General features: G+C 49.3%; 1 protein-coding gene across 1 annotated transcript in view; it reads right to left on the bottom strand.

The window, feature by feature from the left end:
• Positions 1-26765, bottom strand: part of tfip11 (tuftelin interacting protein 11) — a 56846-nt gene that overhangs the window by 21076 nt on the left and 9005 nt on the right. The window contains exons 3-6 of the mRNA XM_072489514.1: positions 15565-15724; positions 14154-14310; positions 13586-13713; positions 11790-11948 (exon numbers count right to left, since the gene is read on the bottom strand). Coding sequence (XP_072345615.1) covers positions 11790-11948; positions 13586-13713; positions 14154-14310; positions 15565-15724 — 604 coding nt within the window. The remainder of the gene's footprint in view (positions 1-11789; positions 11949-13585; positions 13714-14153; positions 14311-15564; positions 15725-26765) is intronic.

Here is a 26765-nt window from a genome sequence, read left to right as displayed (position 1 = left end):
ACACACAAACAGACTTAAAAACAGCTTCTTCCCGGCTGTTACCAGACTCCTAAACGACCCTTTTATGGACTGACCCGAGTAACACCACACCCCTGTATGCTTCACCCGATGCCGGTGTGTTTATGTAGTTACATTGTGCATCTTGTGTTGCTTTTCTTTTCATGGACTTAATGATCTGTTGAGCTGCTCGCAGAAAAATATCTTTCACAGTACCTCGGTACACGTGACAATAAACAAATCGAATCCAATAGCAGAGGGCAAAACAATAATGTCTAGCATTCACAAGTCTACCCACAATTAATTGCTGAAAACAACACAACACAAAAAGACCAACAACCTCATTCAATTATCGATACTAACTATTCGCCCAAGCATTGGGGTCTATAGTTCTAGAAGGCCACTGCTCAGATTAAATGTGGAGAAATGGTATAAATAACCCCCACCCCAAAGTGTAATCAGAGTTTAACGTGTGGTTTAGCAAAGGTGGTTTGTGGATCGATAGTCCAGAGAATAAAAATACACTGCAGCTTTCTTTTTAAAATATGTTTGCCATGGAGTGTAATGTTTGGCGTGATGGATGTTGTAATTTTTATTTTGTTAAGGCAGACGAGTAGACTCTCTGTGATACTCTTCACACTGCCAGACGGTATGTTGTGCAAGAGCTGCAGTGCGCATTTGGGAGAAGGATTCACATCTACACTAAAATAATTTGGAAAATGTTTATTTATTTAAATCTCCAAATAAATCATTAAATTGTTGTTGATTATTTTCCCTACCTATTGTAAGGTGGTAAATAATTTTTTTCCCTTATTACCTTCAGATGACTTCCATATTTTTTACTCACACCCTCTGTAAAAATGCAATTCCCTGGGCAAGCACAAGATTTCAGTGGGCTAGCAGGTCACAGGTCCAGCAGTGAATCATTATACCAATATGCAGCTTGACAGAATAAGCATGCTGAGGGGCATAGCAAAAAAGTAAAATTCATTTCTGTTCACCTCCTTCTGAAACCTTGGGCATAGACGGTCATTTAAAAGCCACAGGTACTGGTTACTAAATCTGCCAAAACATTAACATTTTCTAAGACAGCAGCTTTAGCCTTATTCTATCAAAATAATTTTATAAATTCCTTTGATACGATTGTATTATTTTACGTAACAATTACCCATCCTGTCCTGAAAGTGAGAATAGCTTTAAACAACAAGAATTAATGTTTAAAATTGTATATGGAAGGACTTCCGGTTGCGACTATGCGGAGCTAAGTCGCACATTCGGAGGCTCCCGCAAAAATTGACTTTTGGGCTCTTTTCAGGGCCCCCAACGTAACTTTTTCAACGTTTCCCGGTGTGGGAAGGAGTCTATAACAGCTCCCCTTCAGTATATGGCTTCAACTAGCAGCGGGGCAACAGAAAAAGTGGTGGTGGACCCGAAGAAGGTGCGCGGGAAGGAGGACAAAATGGCGGCGGGCGGAGACCAGGCAGCGTGGATGCAGTGGGCGGAGAAGCAGCAGGAGGGTTTCCAGCGCTGCTTCAGAGAGATTAAAACGGACCTGCTAGAGCCGATGAAGGCTTCTATTGATAAGCTGCTGGAGACACAGACGGCCCAGGGGGCGCCGATCCGCGAGGCTCGACAAACGATCTCTGACAATGAGGACGAGATCTTAGGCCTTGCGGTAAAGGTGGAGGCGCACGAGGTGCTCCACAAGAAATGGCAGGAGCGGTTCGAGGAGATGGAGAATCGGTCGAGGCGGAAGAATCTGCAGATTCTGGGCCTCCCGGAGGGGCCGGACGTGGGGGCCTGAGTGGTCACCATGTTGAACTCGCTGATGGGAGCGGGGTCCTTCCAGGGGTCCCTGGAGCTGGAAGTGGCCCAAAGAGTGCTGGCGAGGAGGACCAAGGCTAACGAGCCTCCGCGGGCAGTGCTGGCGAGGTTCCATCAGTTCGTCGATCGGGAGTGTGTGCTCAGGTGGGCCAAGAAGGAGAGGAGCAGCAGGTGGGAGAACGCGGAGGTTCGGATATACCAGGACTGGAGTGCGGAGGTGGCGAAGAGGAGGGCCGGGTACAATCAAGCGAAGGCGGTGCTGCACAGGAAGGGGGTGAAGTTTGGCATGTTGCAGCCGGCATGATTGTGGGTTACCTACAAGGACCGGCACCATTACTTTGAGTCTCCGGAGGAGGCGTGGGCCTTTGTTCAGGCTGAGAAGTTGGACACAGATTGAGGGTCGGGATGGGCTATTGGGGACTGCAGTTGATATGTTATGTTTATTTTTGTTCCGAGGGGGGGGGGCCTTTGTATTGCTTCGGGTTTCTATTTCTCTGTGTTTTTCTCTTTCGGGTCGGTGAGGGTGGCTGGGGCGGGTTGGGCACTGTTATGGTTGGATTGGTCGGGGGAGCTCTTGGAGGGGGTAGGTAAACGGAACAGGGGGGGGGGGGGGGGGGGGGGGGGGGTGGACGGCGGTGAGATGGGGCCCCGGAGGGGAGTGGGAGGCCCGAGTCAGGGGTGAGGGGACCGGGCCTGTAAAAGGAGCTGCGTCAGAGGTGGCGGGGCCTGGTAGGTGGAAAGCGCGAGCTTTTTCCCACGCTGAAGACTGGGCGGGGAAGGGCTGTTTCCCGCACTTAGAACGGAAGGGGGAGGGGGAGAACGGATGGGGATGGGAGAGGAGGGTGTGCCACACAATGGGAGGAGTCGAAGGAGAGGCGGGAGTGGCCGGGGTCAGCAGGAATCAGCTGACTTGCGGAAGTGCAATGGGGGTAGTAAATCAGCCAGGATGGGTGCTAGCCGGGGGGGGTGGGGGTGGTCGAGTTGCTGCTGCTATGGTCAAGGAGGAGCTGGAGTGAGTGGGGGGGGGGGGGGGGGGGGGTCGAGATGGGGGTATGCCGCTGTGGGGAACGGGTCGGGCGTGGGGTGCGGGCGCGTGGCTGGCTGAGGAGGGGTCATGGCTAGTCGGCGGGGGAGAGGGACGGGTAGCCCCCTGATCCGGCTGATAACCTGGAATGCAAGGGGACTGCATGGGCCGGTTAGGTGGGCCCGCGTGTTCGCGCACCTGAAGGGGCTCAAGGCGGATGTGGTTATGCTTCAGGAGACACACCTGAAGGTGGTAGACCAGGTAAGATTGAGGAAACAGTAGGTAGGTCAGGTGTTTCACTCGGGGCTGGATGCCAAAAATCGAGGGGTGGCGATCTTGGTGGGAAAGAAGGTGTCATTCGAGGTGTCGAGCATTGCGGCAGATAATGGCGATAGGTACATAATGGTAAGTGGTAAGTTGCAGGGAGCGAGGGTGGTACTGGTCAATGTGTATGCCCCGAACTGGGACGATGTGGGTCGGATCCCAGACTTGGAAGGAGACTTTAACATGGTGCTGGATCCGGCACTGGATCGCTCCAGGTCTAGGACGGGTAGGAAGCCAGCAGCGGCTAGAGTGCTGACAGGGTTTATGGACCAGATGGGAGGGGTGGACCCTTGGAGATTTGCAAGGCCGGGGGCTAGGGAATTTTCATTCTTCTCACATGTCCATAAGGCTTCTTCCCGAATCGACTTTTTCATTTTGGGTAGGGCGTTGATAGCAAGAGTAGAGGATACGGAGTATTCGGCAATAGCCATTTCGGACCACGCCCTGCATTGGGTGGACTTGGAGATGGGGAGGAGAGGGACCAGCGCCCGCTGTGGTGCTTGGAGGTGGGGCTGCTGGCAGATGAGGAGGTGAGTGAGCGGGTCCGACGAAGTATAGAGAGGTACTTGGAGACCAACGACAACGGGGAGGTCCGAGTGGGGATGGTATGGGAGGCACTGAAGGTGGTGGTGAGGCGAGAGCTGATCTCCATTGGGGCCCACAAGGAGCGGAGGGAGCGAGAGGCTGGTGGGGGAGATGGTGAGGGTAGACAGGAGGCATGCGGAGGAGCCCGAGGAAGGATTGTTGAGGAAGAGGCGTAGTTTCCAGGCCGAATTCGACCTGGTGACCACCAGGAAGGTGGAGGTGCAGTGGAGGAAGGCCCAGATTTACGAGTATGGGGGAAAGACAAGCCGGATGCTGGCGCATCAGCTTCGGAAGCTGACGCAGCTAGGGAGATCAGGGGAGTTGAGGACAGGGGAGGGAGTGTGGTGTGGAGTGGGGTTGGCATCAATGGGGTCTTCAGGGACTTTTACGAGGAATTGTACCGATCCGAGCCCCCACGGGAGGAGGGAGGGATGGGCCGCTTCCTGGACCAATTGAGGTTTCCAAAAGTGGAAGAGGGACTGGTGGCGGGATTGGGGGCCCCGATTGGGCTGGAGGAGCTGATCAAAGGGTTGGAAGAATGCAGGCGGGTAAGGCACCGGGGCTGGATGGTTTCCCGGTCGAATTCTATAAAAAATATATGGACCTGTTGGGCCCGCTGTTAGTCAGGACCTTTAATGAGGCGGGGGGGCTTTGCCCCCGACGATGTCCCGGGCACAGATCTCCTTGATCCTGAAGCGGGACAAGGATCCCCTGCAGTGTGGGTCTTACAGACCGATTTCCTTGTTAAATGTAGATGCCTAGGTGCTGCTGAAGGTCTTAGCCACGAGGATTGAGGATTGTGTGCCGCAGATCATCCATGAAGACCAGACGGGGTTTGTGAAGGGGAGACAGTTGAACGCGAATGTGCGGAGGTTTTTTTAAAAAAATATATTTTATTAAAGTTTTTCAATCACAATTTTTTCCCTTTACACATCAAAGAAAAGAAAAATTAAAAGTACAAGTAACATAACTACAATGTAACAATGAGTAACTAACTAACATGGTAAACTAACCAAATAACAAAATGAAACTCCCCCCCCTCCCAGAACCCAAACATCTCCCCCCCCCCCCCCCCCCCCGGGTTGCTGCTGCTGGTCATCTATCTTCCCTCTAACGTTCCGCTAGGTAGTCGAGGAACGGTTGCCACCGTCTGGTGAACCCTTGAGCCGATCCTCTCAGCGCAAACTTAATCTGCTCCAGTTTTATGAACCCCGCCATATCATTTATCCAGGCCTCCAGTCCGGGGGGTTTCGCTTCCTTCCACATGAGTAAAATCCTACGCCGGGCTACTAGGGACGCAAAGGCCACGACATCGGCCTCTTTCGCCTCCTGCACTCCCGGCTCATCCGCAACTCCAAATAAAGCTAACCCCCAGCCTGGTTTGACCCGGACCTTCACCACCTTCGAGATCACTCCAGTCACTCCCCTCCAATGCCAGGCACAACCAAAACATGTGTGTGTGGTTTGCCGGGCTTCCGCCGCACCTCCCACACTTGTCCTCCACTCCGAAGAACCTGCTCAACCTTGCTCCAGTTATGTGTGCTCTATGCAGCACCTTAAATTGGATCAGGCTAAGCCTGGCACACGAGGAAGAGGAATTTACCCTGCTTAGGGCATCAGCCCACAAACCCTCCTCAATCTCCTTCCCGAGCTCTTCTTCCCATTTTCCTTTCAGTTCGCCCACCAGCTTCTCTCATCTCCCGGTATATCTCTGACACCTTGCCCTCCCCGACCCACACCCCCGAAAGCACTCTATCCTGGATCCCCTGTGTCGGGAGCAACGGAAATTCCCTCACCTGTTGTCTTGTGAACGCCCTCACCTGCATATACCTAAAGAAATTTCCCCGGGGCAGCTTATACTTTTCCTCCAGCGATCCCAAGCTCGCAAACGTCCCGTCTATAAATAAATCTCCCACTCTCCTAATTCCCAACTGGTGCCAGCTCTGGAATCCTCCATCCAGCCTCCCTGGGGCAAACCTATGGTTGTTCCTAATTGGGGACCCCACCAAGGCTCCCAGCACACCTCTCTGTCGCCTCCATTGCCCCCAGATACTTAATGTTGCCGCCACCACTGGGTTCGTGGTAAATTTTTTTGGTGAGAGCGGTAGTGGCGCCGTCACCAGCGCTTCTAGACTCGTCCCTTTACAGGACTTCATCTCTAGTCTTTTCCACGCCGCTCCCTCTATCATCCATTTACGAATCATCGCCACAATGGCGGCCCAGTAGTAGTCGCCCAAATTCGGCAGCGCCAGTCCCCCTCTGTCTCTACTACGTTGTAAGAACCCCCTCCTTACCCTCGGAACCTTCCCTGCCCACACGAAGCTCGTGATGCTCCTGTCTATTTTTTTAAAAAAGGCCTTAGTGATCAGTATAGGGAGACATTGGAACACAAATAGGAACCTCGGGAGGACCATCATCTTAATTGCCTGCACTCTGCCCGCCAGTGACAGCGGCTGCATGTCCCACCTCTTGAAGTCCTCTTCCATTTGTTCCACCAGTCGTGTCTGATTAAGTCTGTGTAAGGTTCCCCAGCTCCTGGCTATCTGAATCCCCAGGTATCAAAAGTTTCTTTCCACTCTCCTTAACGGTAGGCCATCTATCCCTCTACTCTGGTCCCCAGGGTGTATCACAAAAAGTTCACTCTTTCCCATGTTAAGCCTATATCCCGAGAAATCTCCGAACTCCCTCAATATCTGTATGACCTCTGTCATCCCCCCCACTGGGTCCGCTACATATAGCAGTAGGTCATCCGCGTAGAGTGACACTCGGTATTCCTCTCCCCCTCTAATCACCCCTCTCCATTTTCTGGAGTCTCTCAGCGCCATGGCCAGTGGTTCAATTGCCAACGCGAACAGTAATGGAGATAGCGGGCATCCCTGTCTTGTTCCCCTGTATAGTCGAAAATACTCCGATCTTTGCCGACCCGTGACCACACTTGCCGTTGGACCCAGCTAACAAACCCGTCCCCAAACCTGAACCTCCTCAGCACCTCCCATAGATACTTCCACCCTATCAAATGCCTTCTCTGCATCCATTGCCGCCACTATCTCCGCCTCCCCCTCTACTGGGGGCATCATTATCATCCCCAATAGCCGTCGCACGTTGACATTTAGTTGTCTCCCCTTTACAAATCCTGTCTGGTCTTCGTGCACCACCCCCGGGACACAATCCTCGTTGCCAGCACCTTTGCTAGCAATTTGGCGTCCACATTTAGCAGTGAGATAGGCCTATAGGACCCGCACTGCAGCGGATCTTTATCCCGCTTCAAAATTAGCGATATCGTCGCCTCCGGCATTGTCGGGGGGTAGAGCCCTCCCTTCTCTAGCCTCGTTAAAAGTCCTTACCAACAGCAGGGCCAGCAAGTCCACATATTTTCTATAAAATTCCACCGGGAACCCATCTGGTCCCGGGGCCTTCCCTGCCTGCATGTTCCCCAGCCCCTTGGTAACCTGGTCCACCCCAATTGGTGCCCCCAGGCCTTCCACCTCCTGCTCCTCCACCCTCGGGAACCTTAATTGGTCCAAAAACTGCCGCATCTCCTCTTTTCCCTCCGGGGGTTGGGACCTATAAAGTCTTTCGTAAAAGGTCTTAAACACCTCGTTTATCTTCCCTGCTCTCCGCACCGTAGCTCCCTTTCCATCTCTAATTCCCCCTATCTCCCTCGCCGCTGTCCTCTTTCGCAGCTGATGGGCCAACAGGCGACTAGCCTTTTCCCCATATTCATATCTCATCCCCTGTGCCTTCCTCCACTGCGCCTCCGCCCTCCTAGTGGTCAGAAGGTCGAACTCCGTCTGGAGTCGTCATCTCTCCCTGTATAGTCCTTCCTCCGGGGCCTCCGCGTATTCTTTATCCACCCTTAAAATCTCCCCCAGTAATCTTTCCCTTTCCTTGGCCTCTATTTTCCCTTTGTGGGCCCTGATGGAGATCAGCTCTCCTCTGACCACCGCCTTTCGTGCTTCCCATACTACTCCCACTCGGACCTCCCCGTCGTCATTGGCCTCCAGGTATCTCTCGATACATCCCCGCACCCTTCCACAGACTCCCTCATCCGCCAGCAATCCCACATCTAATCGCCAGAGTGCACGCTGCTCCCTCTCCTCTCCTACTCTCCTAGTTCCTAGTTCCAGGTCCACCCAATGTGGGGCATGATCTGAGACAGCTATGGCTGAATACTCAGTTTCTTCCACCCTCAAGATCAGCGACCTTCCCAAAACAAAGAAATCTATCCGGGAATACACCTTGTGAACATGGGAGAAGAAGGAGAATTCCTTGGCCTTCAGCCTAACAAATTGCCATGGATCCACTCCCCCCATTTGGTCCATAAACCCCTTAAGCACCTTGGCCGCTGCCGGCCTTCTTCCGGTCCTAGATCTAGATCTATCTAACCCTGGGTCCAACACGGTGTTGAAGTCTCCCCCCATTATCAGGTTTCCTACCTCCAGGTCCGGGTTTTCTACCTCCAGCTGACTTCAACTGACCCCGGCTTCTCCCGCTCACTCCTTGACCCCCCCCCCACCGTGTGGGGAACTCCCATCTACCTTGCGCCTATCTTCCCGCCATCACCTTTCTGGCGCGGGAACAAGGACAGTAAGCCCCGTATTCTCTATAGTTGTCCCGCCCCTTGTGGCGCAGCTCCCTCTACCGCCCCACTCCTATTCCCCATCCCCCGCCTATGTCTCTTCTTTCCCCCTACCGGCGCCCACATTTCTTAGTGTCCCCCCCTTCCCAATTTACATCCCTATATACATCGACAGTGTCATTTCCCCTCTAACATCAGTCCCTCAGTTCCGATCCAGTTTCTCGTTTTTAATGAAGGTCCATGCTTCTTCCGCCGTTTCGAAGTAGTGATGTCTCTCCTGGTACGAGACCCATAGTCGCGCCGGCTGCAGCATCCCGAACTTCACCTTCTTCTTGTGTAGCACCTCCTTGGCTCGATTAAAACTCGCCCTCCTTCTCGCCACCTCCGCACTCCAATCCTGGTACACCCGTACCACCGCATTCTCCCATCTACTACTTCGTACCTTTTTGGCCCATCTCAGAACCACTTCTCTATCATTGAAGCGATGAAATCGCACAATTGTCGCCCTAGGTGGTTCTCCCGCCTTTGGTCTCCTCGCAGGGACCCGATGAGCCCCTTCCACTTCCAAGGGGCCGTCAGCTCCCATCAGCGAGCTTAGCATCGTGCTCACGTAAGCCCCGCAGTCCGCTCCTTCCACTCCCTCGGGGAGACCCAGGATCCGAAGGTTCTTTCTCCGTGCTCTATTTTCTAGGGCTTCAATCCTTTCAATGCACTTTTTGTGGAGCGCCTCGTGCGTCTGCGTTTTGACTGCCAGGCCCAGGATCTCGTCTTCGCTATCCGTCACCTTCTGCTCCACCACGCGGAGCTCCATCTCCTGGGTCTTTTGTGCCTCCTTAAGCCCCTCAATTGCCTGTAGCATCGGGGTCAGCACCTCCTTCTTAAGTAGCTCCACACACCGTCTTAAGAATTCGTCTTGGTCGGGCTCCCATGTCGCCTGGGCTTTCTCCGCCGCCATCTTGCTCCTTTTTTCCTCCTGTCCATATCCTCGAGGATTCTTCGCGATGTAGCCGTCGCCGCCGATATTTTTCTATTTTGTTGGGGGGGACTCCCTGTTATCTCACCCCACACCGGGTTTAGTCTTGAAAAAATTCCCCGCTGGGGCTCTTAAAAGAGCCCGAAGGTCCGTTTGAGCTGGAGCCGCCGAAACGCGAGGCTTAGCTGGGCATCGCCGCAACCGGAAGTCTGTGCGGAGGTTTTTGAACATTATCATGATGCCGGCGAGGGAGGGGGAGGCGGAGATAATGGTGGCGATGGACGCTGAGAAAGCCTTCGATAGGGTAGAATGGGGTACCTGTGGAAGGTGCTGAAGAGGTTCGGGTTTGGGGAGGGGTTTGTCAGGTGGGTTAGGCTGTTGTATGAGGTCCCGATGGCGAGTGTGGCCACAAACAGGAGGAGGTCAGAGTACTTTCGGTTGCACCGAGGGACGAGACAGGGGTGTCCCTTGTCCTCCCTGCCCTTCGCACTGGCGATTGAACCCCTGGCTATGGCACTGAGTGACTCAAGGAACTGGAGGGGGTTGGTGCGGGGTGGGGAGGAGCACAGGGCGTCACTTTATGCGGACGACCTGCTGCTTTATGTGGCAGACCCGGTGGGAGGAATGCCAGAGGTAATGAGGATCCTTAGGGAATTCGGGGACTTTTTGGGGTACAAGCTCAACATGGGGAAGAGCGAGCTGTTCGTAGATCATCCAGGGGACCAGGAGGGGGATTGGCGAGCTCCCACTAAAAAAGGCAGAGAGGAGCTTCAGGTATCTGGGAGTCCAGGTGGCCAGGAGCTGGGGAGCCCTGCATAGGCTTAATTTTACAAGGCTGGTGGAGCAAATGGAGGAGAAGTTCAAGAGGTGGGACGCGTTGCAGCCAATCAAAATGACGGTGCTCCCAAGGTTTTTGTTCCTGTTCCAGTGCCTCCCAGTGTTGATGTCGAAGGCTTTTTTCAGGCAGGTTAACAGGAGTATAATGGGGTTTGTGTGGGAGCGAGGGACTCAGAGGGTGAGAAGGGTGTTCCTGGAGCAGAGTAGAGATAGGGGGGGACTGGCGCTGCCCAACCTCTGTGGATACTACTGGGCCGCCAATGCGACGATGGTGCACAAGTGGGTGATGGAGGGGGAGGGGGCTGCATGGAAGAGGCTGGAGAAGGCGTCTTGTGTGGGTACGAGTCTGGGGGCGCTGGCAACGGCGCCGCTGCTGCTCCCTCCAAGGAGGTATACCACGAGCCCGGTGGTGGTGGCTGCCCTCAAAATTTGGGGGCAGTGGAGGCGGCACGGGAGTTGGGGCCTCAGCGTGGACCCCATTACGGGAGAACCACCGGTTCGCCCCAGGAAGAACAGGTGGAGGGTTTTTGGGGTGGCACAGGGCAGGGAAACGAAGGTTGGGGGACCTATTTGTGGACGTGAAGTTTGCGAGCCTAGGTGAGCTGGAGAAGTACGGGCTCCCCCCCGGGGAACACCTTCAGGTACTTACAGGTAAGGGCATTTGCCGGACGGCAGGTGGTAGAATTCCCGCGGCTACTGCCACACACAGTACAGGACAGGGTGCTCTCGGGGGGGGGGGGGGGGATCCCGGAAACTTATCAGATGATGCAGGAGGAGGAGGAGGCCTCGGTGGTGGAGGTGAAAGGTAAGTGGGAGGAGGAGTTGGGAAAGGAAATTGAGGAAGGGACGTGGGTAGATGCCCTAGTGAGGGTGAACTCTTCCTCATCGTGCGCGAGGCTCAGCCTCATACAGTTTAAGGTGCTGCACAGGGCACACATGACCGGGACAAGGATGAGCCAGTTTTTTGGGGATGAGGACAGGTCCTTTAGGTGCTGAGGGTGCCCAGCAAATCACACCCATATGTTCTGGGCATGCCCAGCACTGGAGGAATTTTGGAAGGGCGTAGCGAGGACGGTGTCGAGGGTGGTAGGATCCAGGGTCAAACCGGGCTGGGGGCTCGCAATATTTGGGGTGGCAGAGGAGCCGGGAGTGCAGGAGGCGAAAGAGGCCAGAATTCTGGTATTTGCGTCCCTGGTAGCCCGGCGAAGGATTCTTCTTCAGTGGAAAGATGCGAGGCCCCCAAGCGTGGAATCCTGGATCAACGATATGGCAGGGTTCATTAAATTGGAGAGGGTGAAATTTGCCTTGAGAGGGTCGGTACAAGGGTTCTTTAGGCGGTGGCAACAGTTCTTAGACTTCCTGGCAGAACGATAGACAGACAGGTCTGAGGGGGTGTAAATACCTGTTGTGTTAAGTTGGGGTGTTAATGTTAATTTATTATTTATGTACAGGGGGGAGGGGGTATGGAGGGTTGTTTTTCTGGACTGTGTTTTGTAATTAACCATGTTGGGTTCTTTTTTTTCTCATTTTGTTACTGATATTTTATGAAAACCTTTAATAATAATTTAAAAAACAATTTAAAAAAAAAAATTGTATGTGGACATTTCTAAACATTTGCAAATGAGGAAAAGCCCTTTCCCACGCACCTTGACTTGTGAAAGCTCTGTCTGAGGGGTAGCCATTTTCCTGCCCAGGCTGGTTGCTCCCTTCGCTTTCAGCTCCTCTACAGTTTTGAAGGTGTACTTGGGTTTCTTCTTTCCACCTGTGGGATCCTTGCGCCACTGGCTCATCTCCTTCTGAAAGTCCTGAAGACAAACGCTTAATTAGTCACTGGTTACTGACTGCCCTTCATAACTGACGGACTATCAAACATCCCTTCAACCGCAGAGATCCTCTCATGTGAATCGCAACTCAATGAACTCTCGACGTTCATTCAGAGACCAGGCACCAAGCAATGGGTCATGTGGCAGAGAATTAAATTGGAGTGGTGGGTATGTTAACCTGACATCGACAGAAGCCCAGGTGTAGTCGGCCAGCCAATTATCTCAGTTGTGTGCAAATTGCCCACTGTATTTCCGACATTATAACAGCGATTGACATTCAAAGATACTTCACTAGCTGTGGACATAGTGAAGTTGTGAAAAGTGCTGAATATATTAAGCTTTTCTTTTGCCAGAGGAAAGAAGAGAAAATAACTTCCACCTCCCCAAAGCAAACAGTTCAAGTCTAGACACCAAGCAGTGCTTAATCCTTCTAGAAAAGGGAAGCATGAATTTTGCAGGGAAATTTAAAGGGGGAAAATGAATCCTCTCATGCAGGGTTTCTACTGCCACTTTTCACCTTTCAGTAAAGTGTTCAATCTATGGCTTCTGTAAGCAGGTGCAAATGTTGGTTAGTAGTCAGATAGCAAGAAATAGGCATCTAAGGGAGACATCGCCCCAACTACATTCACCCAATCAACTGGGGAAGTTATTCTATTGGGAAATAAGTCATTTGTTGGTCCAACTCCAAGTATTCATAGAATCCCTGCAGTGCAGGAGGCGGCAAATCAACCTACCGAGTCTGCATCAACCCTCCAAAAGAGCACCCCACCTTACTCCAATGCACTCTTAGCCAGCCTCCACATTCTACACAGTAACTTTAGACAATGCAACATTCGCTGCCATGTCCTTACTTAACAATACCCAATTCAACCATCAACCAACAATGTGCTCACATTGTTTCCCAGTTAAGCAACTCCATTAAAAAATTTTCCTCCTTATTTTCATGGCCATGGCCTTGCCCACTAACGTTATCCCATTAACCTCAGAGAACCCCTAAACCTGCCCGTTTGAGCACCCCAGAGTTTAATTGCTCCACTATTGATGACCTTAAGCTCAGCTACCAATGCCCTCAACTCTAGAATTGTCTCTCTGTACCTCCGACTCTCTACCTTTTTCTCCCCTCCTTAAAAGCTACCTCTTGGTTAAGCTTTTGCTCACTTACCCGCATATATCCATATAGCTAGTGAGTGTCAAACGTTGCATTGTAGATCTCCAATGTAGCACCTTGCGATGTTTTATTATGATATAAATACAAGTTATAATTGTTGTGCTGCATCCTACTCCAAATAGTCCCTTTTCTCACCAGTGTAATACTAAGCATTAAGTGCCAAAAGAAGCTTGTTTTATAGGAAAGGGTAATATGGAAACATACAATTGGTCCTTTGTACTTTTAGACTGGGGCCATTGTCAGGTGAGGGAGAGAGCACAGGAAGTACTTATTCAGGGTTTCTTCTCTGAATTGCTTTCCATTAACTCACGCTCAAAAATGCATGTGTGTGATTGACGGCAAGATCAAATGTTTGGAATGTTCATCAAATGTTCAGAAAACGGAAAAATGTATGATTTAGGTGCTTTTCAAAAAATACAAATAACAGAACAAGAGTTGTAGTATTCCAAACCTCGTCCGCTTCTTCATCGGAGTCAACAATGGGAAAGTCCTTCAGTGACTGTTCTGTTCGTTCAGACCCATAAGCACCAATCGCTCCTTTTCCCCTCCTCATCTTTGCCTCAATTGGTGCCACAATTCCTGCAGAGCAATAGAAATAGTATTAACGGCATGACTACACAACACCTAAATCGACAAACTGGGCAAAAGATTATATTGGATGGTTTGGAGCTGATGAAACGATGGAATTGTAATGCTCAGGATGGGAACCTGTTTAGGTTGCACAGTGAAGAATACAAGTTAAATTGGCTGGTGGGGGTGAGATTGTGGCGGCTGTAGGGACAAACTTAACCATGTCTCAGGAAATTAAATGGATGGAAGCATTATGGCAGTTCCACAGTCCACTGGAGTACTCCTCAATATCCATCAGAAGAAGAACTGCACTTTCACTCAGAGACATGTGTGACAGTCCAGAAGATGGGGACAGCACTTGCCAACATTCCCAATAAGCTCAATATCTTTTGTCGAATTAATTACATAGAGAATTATTATTGTTGCTAATAACTTTCTGATAACTGTACCTTGTGCATTCTTCCCAAGACCTCTGCCAGGTACGTAACCCATCTTCTGCAGCAGTTTCTGTCCAATCCCTTTGGTGTGTTTTTCCCAGGTGCCAATCTCCTGGTTTGTTCGATGTCCTCCTGTGAATCCTTTCGAACTAGATTTGAAAAAGCCACCCTGCGAAAACATAATTAGATAAATACAAATTGATGTCACTGAACCAAATCTGGAAGGGCACCAGTTAGTCAGTATGTAACTTGTCCTCATGGAGAGATGGCAGCGGGGAGTGCGTGGGGGATACACATCTTCACGAAAAGACGCTGGAAAGTGTGCAAAAATTCTTCTCGGCTACGGTGACATTTCTTGGTGCCTGGAAAGTATATATTTAATGTTTTATTCAACTACTGCAGCCGGATAAATAGCTAATCAGGATGCAGAACTATTTCAGTAAACAATAACAGTTATCTAATTCTCTGTAAAAACAAATAAAGCACACGTTACCATTTCTCCGATGTAAACAAATACCCGACACCAATTTTCATGAAAATGATTTGATTTTGGGGAAATCAACCTCAAATACTATTACATCCTGATTAAATACACGTTTTTACTTTAGACAGAAAATAATGATGGTTTTTGAACATATAAACCAACAAGGTGCAGGTGATCTCTAATCACCCCCAACCCTCTCTCTCCTGACTGAAGTCAAAATTGAACAGTAAATCATTTAGATGTGAAAGTTTTTACAATAATGCATTGCATGGTATAACACTCTTGACCAAATATGCTTACTCCTGGCATCTGGAGCAGCACGGTAGCCTTGTGGATAGCACAATTGCTTCACAGCTCCAGGGTCCCAGGTTCAATTCCGGCTTGGGTCACTGTCTGTGCGGAGTCTGCACATCCTCCCCGTGTGTGCGTGGGTTTCCTCCGGGTGCTCCGGTTTCCTCCCACAGTCCAAAGATGTGCAGGTTAGGTGGATTGGCCATGATAAATTGCCCTTAGTGTCCAAAATTGCCCTTAGTGTTGGGTGGGGTTACTGGGTTATGGGGATAGGGTGGCGGTGTTGACCTTGAGTAGGGTGCTCTTTCCAAGAGCCGGTGCAGACTCGATGGGTCGAATGGCCTCCTTCTGCACTGTAAATTCTATGAAATTCTATGATAATCTGTAAAAATAGGATGTTTTCAGGGCAATGGAAAAATAAAACCCAGAGGTGACATTTTCTTAGCCCTTGAAATGCATCATTTAAGAGTTTTTCACTAAATGTAAATGGTTTGATAACATGAAACTGTTGTTGGAAATATGACTGAATCCACCTGACCAGAATCACATGATATTGGCTAGCCCATCACTGCTATCACGTCTTTTGATGAATCAACACTCAATCATAGCGGTCTAGTGACAAGCCCAAGCCCTTGACTGAATACATACAGTTTTTAGTTTCTTTGGTGCAAATTCTTTTGGAAAATCATCTCGCTTAACTTTCTCCTCTTCAGAATCATCAGAGTCCTTCTCTTCCTCATTTTCCTCAGCTGCAGGTCGACGGATTCCAGCACTGATGAAATTAACTGGAGCAGTGTAATCTTTGGAACTATGGAAATAGGGTAGATATTGCAAAGTTTAGGCCCAGCAGGTTATTGTACATTGCATTCCAAAATCTAACTGCAACGACGAGCATCAGGAAGCGAACACACAAGAATAACGCACAGGAATCTGAACACAAATGCCGCCTTGCTCCAAAAAGATAAACCAATTCTGAATAATTAGCTATGCCGCACTTGCATTCATCTAACTGGATTGTGAAGGACCAGTACTGAACACATTCTAACCAGTGAATGGACATCTACACACTGTCCATTTCAACAGGAGTTAGATGGTCAAAAATCCATGAGCCATCACAGATGGATTACCAAACTATTATCGGCCTCACCAGTGACAAACACCAACATTGGCTCACTACTCATACCAGAGCCCACAGGCACAGTTCCTCCATGAACTATAAGAATCTGGTGACAATTGGTGCCACCGCGTGAAGTGCCACGGAGCACAACCCTGGACCCAAAATTCTCATGACCAACTTTTTACTTTGGCCAGAAAGAAAAATGGCAAGACTGGGTCCCAACAAAGACAGTGGCAAAATACTTCAAATAAATAAACAGTAGCCAGGATATTTCAATGTCTCACAGCTACTGGTTACACAGTAGGATGAAAGGATATCCGAATCACATCACCTGGACAGCATCCAGTTATCCAACAGTACAAGAAATGGATAAGGTAATCCAAGAGGTAACAAAATATCTAAACAAAATGAGAAACTGAAAAATATGTCCCTGTTTCTGTCCTAGCCAAGTTAACAGGTCTAACCCAGAGCTGGAGAAATTGCATTCACTTCTTACATAGCTGGGCATGAATGTATTAATGCAACTTGGCAAGGAAGCAGAGATGCATAAATAAGTTGTCTGATAAATCAGAGTTTTAGAACTCTGCTAATGGTTCATCTGGTTTACAAAGTATCTGAGACATAAAGTCCATGATTTGATCATTTATCTGGGCTTATTGATCATAGGTTTAATCATTTGTTGCACCCAAGGAAAACTCCTCAGTATTTGGAATCAATCATCACAGTCCAAAGATATTGCTACAGGAGTCCTAAGTGCAGTGTTCCGAGTCCATCCATTTTCAGCTGCTTCATCAATGACCTTCTTTTCATAAGGTCAGAAGTGGAAATGGTTGCTAACGTTTGCATAATATTCAGCACCCTTCACAACTCCTCAGGTACTGACGAAGTCCACGTCCAAATGCAGCAAGATCTGGACAACATTCAGGATTTGGCTTATAAGTGACAAGTAACTTTCACGCCACACAAGTGAAAGGCAATGACCATCTCCAACAAGAGAGAATCTAACCATCTCTCCACGGTATTCAATTATATTACTTTTGACGAATCACCAACTATCAACATCTTGAGAGTTACCAATGACCAGAAGCTGACCTGGATTAGCCATACAAATACAGTAGTTACAAGAGCAGGTCATAGGTTAGGAATACTGTGGCAAGTAACTCAACACCGGACTCTCCAAAACCTGAAGAACACCGAAAGGTACAAGTTAGGAGCGTGACTCTACTTGCCTGGATGAATGCAGCTCCAACAACACTCAAATAGCTCAATATAATCCAGGACAAAGCAGCCCATTTGATTGGTGCTCCATCCACACCAATGTAAACATTCCTTCTCTTGTTGCTCGTTTTAGCCTTAGTTTAATTGCTCTTCTATCACCTTTGCTCTTGAGTCGCCAGGTATCTTTCTGATACCGCCACGTGGTTCAAGTCAGAGTAATGATCAATAATCCAACACACCGCTTAGTAAGAGTTAAATCAAGGCACATTTATGATATACAGTAATCAATACTTATACATTAATTCTACTTCTAAGCTACTTCCTACAACTAACAGGCCAATACTTAACTTTGGAAATGGCCCACCAGGCCAGGGAAACAAATGGCCTTTCGTATGGGTTCTGAGCCTGCGGGATTCAAAGCTGGTACAGGTCGATAGCCAGGAGTGCTTATCTCGTAGCGAGCGTTGGAGTAAGACTTACGATTCTAGCGGCTGTTGTAGAAGGTCAGCAGAAGGGTATCGAAGGGTGCGGAGAGGAGAAAAAGGGTCGATTTGAACTTGGACTCTATTCTTATGGTCCCCAGGGGCTTCCCGCCTTTCGGGGCGGACCCTGTACCTGGTTCCAAGTGATTGGACTTCGTCCCAATCACTTGGTTCGATATTCTCCAATGCTGGAGCGATTCCTTGATCGATGGGCGGTTTTGGGGTGGTCGTTCACCTCTCTTTTGTGTAGGCTCCTGCTGGCGCCGAAAAGTCTGGTTTGGCTTTGTGTGTCTAATTTGTTGCACATTGTTCCCAGGGATTGCTAATTTATATTCAGATGGCTGGTGGTATCGATTGCTGCAGGTATCGATTCTGACTGGCCTCCCCAGAGGCAAATACACAGTTCTGCCTGTTTGAGTCCTGTTGGCTGATTTTCCCATCAGCCTCTTCCGTTTGCCATTTTAAATCAGGGTTTGGCCATTCTAATCGGGAGTTAGCCATTTTAACTGGCTACACTCTCCACTACCAACTTACAGTGGCGGCAGTGTGCACCATCTACAAAATACTCAACAAAGCTCCTCCAACAGAACCTTCCAAACCTGCGACCTCTACCAAGTGAAGGACAAGAGCAACAGATGCATGGAAACCATAAGACATAGGAGCAAAATTAGGCCACTCGGCCCATTGAGTCTGCTCCGCCATTCAATCATGGCTGATATTTTTCTCATCCCCATTCTCCTACCTTCTCCCCATAACCCCCGACCCCCTTATTGATCAAGAACCCATCTATCTCAGACTTAAAGACACTCAGGGATTTGGCCTCCATAGCCTTCTGCGGCAAAGAGTTCCACAGATTCACCACCTCCTCTGGCTGAAGAAATTCTTCTCATCTGTTTTAAAAATGGTTTAAACCACTGAGCTGGTTTAGCTCAGTGGGCTAGACAGTTGGTTTGTGATGCAGAACAAGGCCAGCAGCACTGCTTCCAATTCCCGGACCAGCTGAGCATTCTGAATTCTCCCTCTGTGTCTGAACAGGCGCCGGAATGTGGTGACCAGGGGTTTTTCACAGCAACTTTGTTGCAGTGTTAATGTAAGCCTACTTGTGACAATAGATTATTTATTTATTAAAGGGATTGTCCCTTTAGTCTGAGATTGTGTCCTCTGGTTCTAGTTTTTCCTTCAAGTGGAAACATCCCCTCCACGTCCACTCTATCCAGGCCTCACAGTATCCTGTGTGTTTCAATAAGATCCCCCCCTCATCCGTCTAAACTCAGAGTACATACCCAGAGACCTCAACCGTTCCTCATGACAAGCTCTTAATTCTATGGATCATTCTTGTGAACCTCCTCTGGACACTTTTCAAGGAAAGCACATCTTTACTTGGAAAAGGGCCCAAAACTATTCACAATACTCCGAATGGGGTCTGACCAAAGCCTTATATAGCCTCAGAAGTACATCCCTGGTCTTGTATTCTGGCCCTCTCGACATGAATGCTACGTTGCATTTGCCTTCCTAACTGCCGACTGAACCTGCATGTTAACCTTAGATAATCGTGAACAAGGACTCCCAAGTCCCTTTGCGCTTCTGATTTCCTAAGCAGTTCCCCATTTAGAAAATAGTCTATGCCTCCTGTTTTGGGCGAGGGTTTTCAGAACCCCAAAATGTATCATGGAGTTCAACCAACCTCTCCCTTTAATGGATTTGTTGCTTTACCGAGCACACGGCTTTTTCCCTCGGTGTGAGATTACAATTATGGACACGTGGGTTTTTAAACACAAAACAATGTTTATTCCATAAATTCAATTTAACATCTTAAATAAACATTGGCTCTCTTAAAACTTCTTACTTCAAAGATAACGCAGAAAATATTACAACAGTAAATAATTCCTTAAAATGTTCCTTCAAACTTCCAAGAGACTCAACACCTTTAAACTGTATCACATCAGGTTAAAGGATATATATTTTTTCTGTAGAATGGCAGAGACTGTCGCAAACTGGCTTTCTACTTTTAAACTGCTCTCAGCAAAACCAGCCAGGCACTTTTTAGCTTCTCTCAGCAAAACCAAACTGCAAAATTTGCAGCTCTCTGGAAATACAGACGCTGCTTTTAAAGCGGAAACTAAAAACCTGCAAAATGGCTGACCTGAGCTGAGCTCCATCCATTCTATGACATCACTGTTTTCTAAAAGGTACATTGCTTAAACATCCGTCTTTTTTTAAATAAATAATTGTTAGAGGTTTTCACAAAATATCAATAGAATGAAAAAGGAACCCAATAGAATTAAATACAGAACAAAATAAAACAACCCCCGTGCCTCCCTATACATAAATAATAAATGAATACCCCGAATTAACACAAAGCAAACATAGCAAATATATACACCCCCTCAGATCCCCCAGTGTAGACAAACAAAAATAAAATAGAAACCCCCCTTCCCCCGGGTTGCTGCTGCTGACCATTGTCGACCGTTCTGCCAGGAAGTCCAAGAATGGTTGCCACCGCCTGAAGAACCCTTGTACAGATCCCCTTAAGGCGAATTTCACCCTCTCCAATTTAATAAACCCCGCCATATCGTTGATCCAGGATTCCACGCTTGGGAGCCTCGCATCCTTCCACTGAAGGAGAATCCTTCGCCGGGCTACCAGGGACGCAAAGGCCAGAATACCGGCCTCTGTCGCCTCCAGGACTCCCGGCTCCCCTGCAACCCAAATATTCCGAGCCCCCAGCCCGGTTTGACCCTGGATCCTACCACCCCCGACACGGTCCTCGCTACGACCTTTCAAAATTCCTCCAGCACTGGGCATGCCCAGAACATATGGTGAGATTTGCTGGGCTCCCTAATCACCTAACACACCTGTCCTCACCCGGCTCATCCTTGTCCTGGTCATGTGTGCCCTGTGCAGCACCTTAAACTGTATGAGGCTGAGCCTCGTGCACGAAGAGGAAGAGTTCACCCTCCCAAGGGCATCTGCCCACGTCCCCTCCTCGATCTCCTTTCCCAACTCCTCCTCCCACTTACCTTTCAGCTCCACCACCGAGGACTCCTCCTGCATCACCTGGTAAATTTCCGAGACCTTCCCCTCTTCAACCCCCCCCCCCCTCCCCCGAGAGCACCCGGTCCTGTAGCAGCCGTGGGAATTCCACCACTTGCCGCCTGGCAAACGCCCTTACCTGTAAATATCTAAAGGTGTTCCGGGGGGGGGCTTCTTATCCCTGCCCTGTGCCACCCCGAAAACCCTCCATCTATTCTCCCTGGGACAAGCCGGTGGTTCCCACGTATTGGGGTCCACACCGAGGACCGGTGGACCCAACTTCCCCCCTGTGTCGCCTCCATTGCCCTCAGATTTTGAGGGTAGCCGCCACTACCGGGCTTGTGGTATACCTCATTGGAGGGAGCGGCAGCGGCGCCGTTACCAGCGCCTCCAGACTCGTACCCTCACAAGACGCCGTCTTCATCATTTCCATGCAGCCCCCTCCCCCTCCATCACCCACTTGCGCACCATCGCCGCGTTGGCGGCCCAGCTGTACCCACAGAGGTTGGGCAGTGCCAGCCCCCCCCCCCCAAATCCCTACTCCGCTCCAGTAACACCTTTCTCACCCTCCGAGTCCCTCACACCCACACAATCCCAGTTATGCTCCTGTTGACCCGCCTAAAGAAGGCCTTCGGGATAAAAATGGGGAGGCACTGGAACAGGAACAGAAACCTTGGGAACACCGTCATCTTAACTGACTGCACCCTACCCACCAGGGACAGCAGCAACACGTCCCACCTCTTGAATTCCCCCTTCATTTGCTCCACCAGCCTCGTGAAATTAAGTCTATGCAGGGGCCCCCAGTCCCTAGCCACCTGGACCCCCAAATATCTGAAGCTCCTCTCCGCCCTTTTTAGTGGGAGCTCGCCAATCGCCCTCTCCTGGTCCCCTGGGTGAACCACGAACAACTCGCTCTTCCCCATGTTGAGCTTGTACCCTGAGAAATCCCCGAACTCCCTGAGGATCCTCATTACTTCAGGCATTCCGTCCGCCACATATAGCAGCAAGTCGTCCGCATAGAGCGACACCCTATGCTCCTCCCCACCCCAACCCCCTCCAGTTCCTCGACTCCCTCAGTGCCATAGCCAGGGGTTCAACCGCCAGTGCGAAGAGCAGGGCCAGGGGACACCCCTGCCTAGACCCTCGATGCAATCAAAAGTACTCAGACCTCCTCTTGTCATGGCCACACTCGCCATTGGGACCTCGTACAACAGCCTAACCCACCTGACAAACCCCTCCCCAAACCTGAACCTCTTCAGCACCTCCCACAGGTACCCCACTCTACACTCTCGAAGGCTTTCTCAGCGTCCATCGCCACCATTATCTCCGCCTCCCCCTCCCTCGCTGGCACATGATAATGTTCAAAAACCTCCGCACATTCGCGTTCAACTGTCTCCCCTTCACAAACCCCGTCTGGTCTTCATGGATGATCTGTGGCACACAATCCTCAATCCTCGTGGCTAAGACCTTCAGCAGCACCTAGGCATCTACATTTAGCAAGGAAATCGGTCTGTAAGGCCCACACTGCAGGGATCCTTGTCCCGCTTCAGGATCAAGGAGATCTGTGCCCGGGACATCGTCGGGGGCAAAGCCCCTCCCCTCCCTTGCCTCATTAAAGGGCCTAACTAGCAACGGGCCCAACAGGTCCATATATTTTTTATAAAATTCGACCGGGAAACCATCCGGCCCCGGTGCCTTCCCCACCTGCATGCTCCCTATCCCTTTGGTCAGCTCCTCCAGCCTAATTGGGGCCCCCAGTCCCGCCACCAGTCCCTCCTCCACCTTCAGAAACCTCAATTGGTCCAGAAAGCGGCCCATCCCTCCCTCCTCCAGTGGGGGCTCGGACCGATACAATTCCTCATAAAAGTCCCTGAAGACCCCCTTGATGCCAACCCCACTCCACACCACACTCCCTCCCCTGTCCTCAACTCCCCCGATCTCCCTAGCTGCGTCCCGCTTCCAAAGCTGATGCGCCAGCATCCGACTTGCCTTTTCCCCATACTCATAAATTTCCTCCACTGCGCCTCCGTCTTCCTGGTGGTCAACAGGTCGAATTCTGCCTGGAGACTACGCCTCTCCCTCAACAGTCCCTCCTCCGGCACCTCCACAAACCTCCTGTCTACCCTCACCATCTCCCCACCAGCCTCTCCCTCCCCTCTCCTTGGGGGCCCTAATGGAGATCAGCTCTCCCCTAACCACTGCCTTTAGCGCCTCCCATACCATCCGCACTCGGACCTCCCCGTTATCGTTGGCCTCCAGGTATCTCTCGATGCTTCCTCGGTCCCGCTCACTCACCTCCTCGTCCGCCAACAGCCCCACCTCCAAGCGCCACAACGGGCGCTGGTCCCTCTCCTCCCCCAGCTCAAGGTTTACCCAATGCGGGGCGTGATCCGGAATGGCTATCGCCGAGTACGCGGTATCCTCTACTCTCGCTATCAGCGCCCTAATCATAATATCATAATATACTCATAATAATACTCGATCCGGGAATAAGCCTTATGAACATGCGAGAAGAATGAAAATTCCCTAGCACCCGGCCTTGCAAATCTCCAAGGGTCCACCGTTCCCATCTGGTCCATAAACCCCCTCAGCACTTTAGCCGCCGCCGGCTTCCTACCCGTCCTAGACCTGGAGCAATCCAGTGCCGGATCCAACACCGTGTTAAAGCCCCCCCCATTATCAGGTCCCCTACTTCCAAGTCCGGGATCCGACCCAACATGCGCCGCATAAAACCCGCATCGTCCCAGTTCGGGGCATACACGTTGACCAGCACCACCCTCTCCCCTTGCAGCTTACCACTTACCATTACGTACCTGCCGCCATTGTCTGTCACAATGCTCGACGCCTCGAACGACACCCTCTTTCCCACCTAGATCACCACCCCCCCGATTTTTGGCATCCAGCCCCGAATGAAACACCTGACCTACCCACCCCTTCCTCAATCTTACCTGGTCTGCCACCTTCCGGTGTCTCTCCTGGAGCATGGCCACATCCGCCTTCAGGTGCGCGAATACGCGGGCCCGCTTTACCGGCCCGTTCAGTCCCCTTACATTCCAGGTTATCAGCCGGATCAGGGGGCTACTCGCCCCCCTCCCCCGTCGACTAGCCATAACCCCTCCTCGGCCAGCCACGCGCCCGCACCCCACGCCCGTCCCGTTCCCCACGGCGGCAGACCCCCCGTCCCAACCCTCTCTACTCGCTCCAGCTCCCCCTTGATCATACCAGCAGCAACCCGGTCCCCCCCCCACCTCTACAAACTTGCCCATGTGATATCAATAACTCTTTCAGGTCAGTTTGTTTTTCCTCTGGAAGGTAATTTAACAATTCATCCCAATTTTTCAGAACATTCTCATTTTCCAATTTAATTTGAGGTATGTCAAATGCAGTCATCTGGATTTGGTTCGTCACTGATAAAACCTCCTTTTTCTCTCCTTCCCTTTCAAAGTACCTTTTAAGCATATTCACATGACACACTCGGTGAGTCTTCCTTCTATTTGGTGTTTTTACCACATAATTCACCTCACTTAATTTCCTTTCAATCTGATACGGTCCACAAAACCTAGCTTTTAAAGGCTCCCCTACCACTGGTAACAACACTAAAACTTTATCCCCACTGGCAAAACTACGAACTTTGGATTTCTTGTCCGCTACCCGTTTCATCACATTTTGTGCAACTTTGAAATGTTGTCTAGCCAATTCACCTGCTCTATTTAATTGATCGCTAAAATTTGACACGTAATCCAATAGTGCAATTTCCGATTTCTCACCCACCAATTTCTCCTTAAATATCCATATCTAGTAAAGAATTTAAGTAACTCCTCCACAATCCTTTTAGCTGTAATATTATGTACTGGAATGACCTCTAGAAACCTAATAGACACATCCATTACAGTCAAAAGATATTTATTCCCACTTTTTGTTTTAGGAAGCGGTCCGACACAATCAATTATGACACTCATAAAAGGTTCCTCAAATGCTGTAATGGGTATTAAGGGCGCTGGTTATATCACTGCTCGAGGTTTCCCTATCACTTGGCATGTGTGACATGATTGACAAAATTTAACTACATCTTTATGTAGTCCAGGCCGATAAAAATGTTTCTGGATTTTAGCTTGAGTTTTCCTTATTCCCAAATGACCTCCCACTGGTACCTCATGTGCAACTCGCAACACCTCCTTTCTATACCCTACCGGCAATATTACTTGATGAACTTCTGCCCACTTTTCATCCGCCTGCATATGTACAGGTCTCCATTTTCTCATCAAGACATCATGTTTACGGTAATAAAACTCTGGTATACTCTCAGATTCCTCCCCCGTATATGCTTTCTGATATATCTGTTTTATTTCTACATCTTTCTGTTGTAACTCCGCCAATTTTCCTGAACTAAAAATGTCCGCCTCATCCTCCACCTGTTCTTGTTCTTTTTCAACCATCTGATCAAAAATAGTTTCTGATCATTTTCATTTCAACTTCATCTTCACTCTTTGGTTTCTCCTCGTCTTAACCTGTGACTTTGCGACCTTGTTACTACACAATCCGGAAAAATCCCAGGATATTCGTCCTTCAACACTTCAGTTGTCTGAATTTCCACTGGCTTATAAACCACAGTAGGCATCACTCCCACCTGCGATCCAGCTACATCATTACCCAAGATGAGCTGTATTCCTGGACAAGATAGTTTCTCTATTACTCCTACTACCACTTCACCACTCTTGACTGGACTTTCCAACCTTACCTTATATAATGGAATGCTCTCCTCTCACCCTGAATTCCACATATCACCACCTTTTCTGGCAACATTCTTCCCAAACTACATAATTCCTCATCTCTTAGCATTAAAGATTGACTAGCCCCTGTATCTCTTAAATAGTGACTTCTTTACCTGCTCCTCCTTTTACACAGGAGTAAACTTTACCCACACAAGTAAATTCTTTAAAGACATCTGGTATCTTCTTAACAATTACTTCTTGAACAGGCTGTACAATCGTTTGCACCTCCTTTACTTCCCTTGGGCTTTCCTTTACCACTCTAACAAACCCCACTGTCTTATCCTGTTTTACCACATCAGCCTTCCCAGTGCTTTTCTTCAACCACCAACACTGTAACTTTACATGGCCTAGTTTATTACAGTGAAAACATTTGAAACTTTTCATTTCTTTTCCACCCTCCTGGATTTCTTTTTTAATCTGAGGTACACTCTCTTTATTGTCTCCCATCAGATGAGCTTTACCTTTACCATTTGAGTATTTCTCATGTCCCCAGTTTCTATCCCTCACCGGTTGAAACTGGTGTCAGAAACCAATCTTTGATTTATGAACTAATTCATAATCATCTGTCATTTAAGCTGCTAATCTCACAGTTTTAACCCTCTGTTCTTCCACATGAGTTCTCACTACATCAGGAATTGAATTTTTAAACTCCTCCAAAAGTATAATTTCTGAGAGCTTCATATGTTTGGTCTATTTTCAAAGCCCTTATCCACCTATCAAAATTACTCTGTTTGAGCCTTTCAAACTCCATGTATGTTTGACCAAATTCTTTCCTTAAATTTCTAAACCTTTGTCTGTAAGCTTCAGGCACTAGCTCATATGCACTTCAGATGGATTTCTTCACCTCCTCATACGTTCCAGATACCTCCTCTGGTAGTGATGCAAACACTTCACTAGCTCTACCTACCAGCTTTGTTTGAATCAGTAACACCCACATGTCCTGTGGCCATTTCATTTGTTTAGCTACCTTCTCAAATGAAATGAAAAAGGCTTCCACTTCCTTCTCGTCAAACCTTGGCAATGCTTGGACATATTTAAATAGATTCCCACCAAGCCTTTGACTATGACGCTCTTTCTCACTATCCTCATCATCATCCAACTGTACGTTTCCCTTTAGGTCTGCCAATTTTAACTGATTGTCATATTTCATGGCCATTTTCTGAAGTTCAAACTCCCTCTCTTTATCTTTTTGTACGAAGTCTTACAACACCAGGTTAAAGTCCAACA

Source organism: Scyliorhinus torazame, chromosome 1, assembly GCF_047496885.1.
Source record: "Scyliorhinus torazame isolate Kashiwa2021f chromosome 1, sScyTor2.1, whole genome shotgun sequence".
In the NCBI taxonomy this organism is placed as follows: domain Eukaryota; kingdom Metazoa; phylum Chordata; class Chondrichthyes; order Carcharhiniformes; family Scyliorhinidae; genus Scyliorhinus; species Scyliorhinus torazame.
The sequence above is the reverse complement of the archived record's forward strand: the minus strand, read 5'-3'. Positions and strand labels throughout refer to the sequence as shown.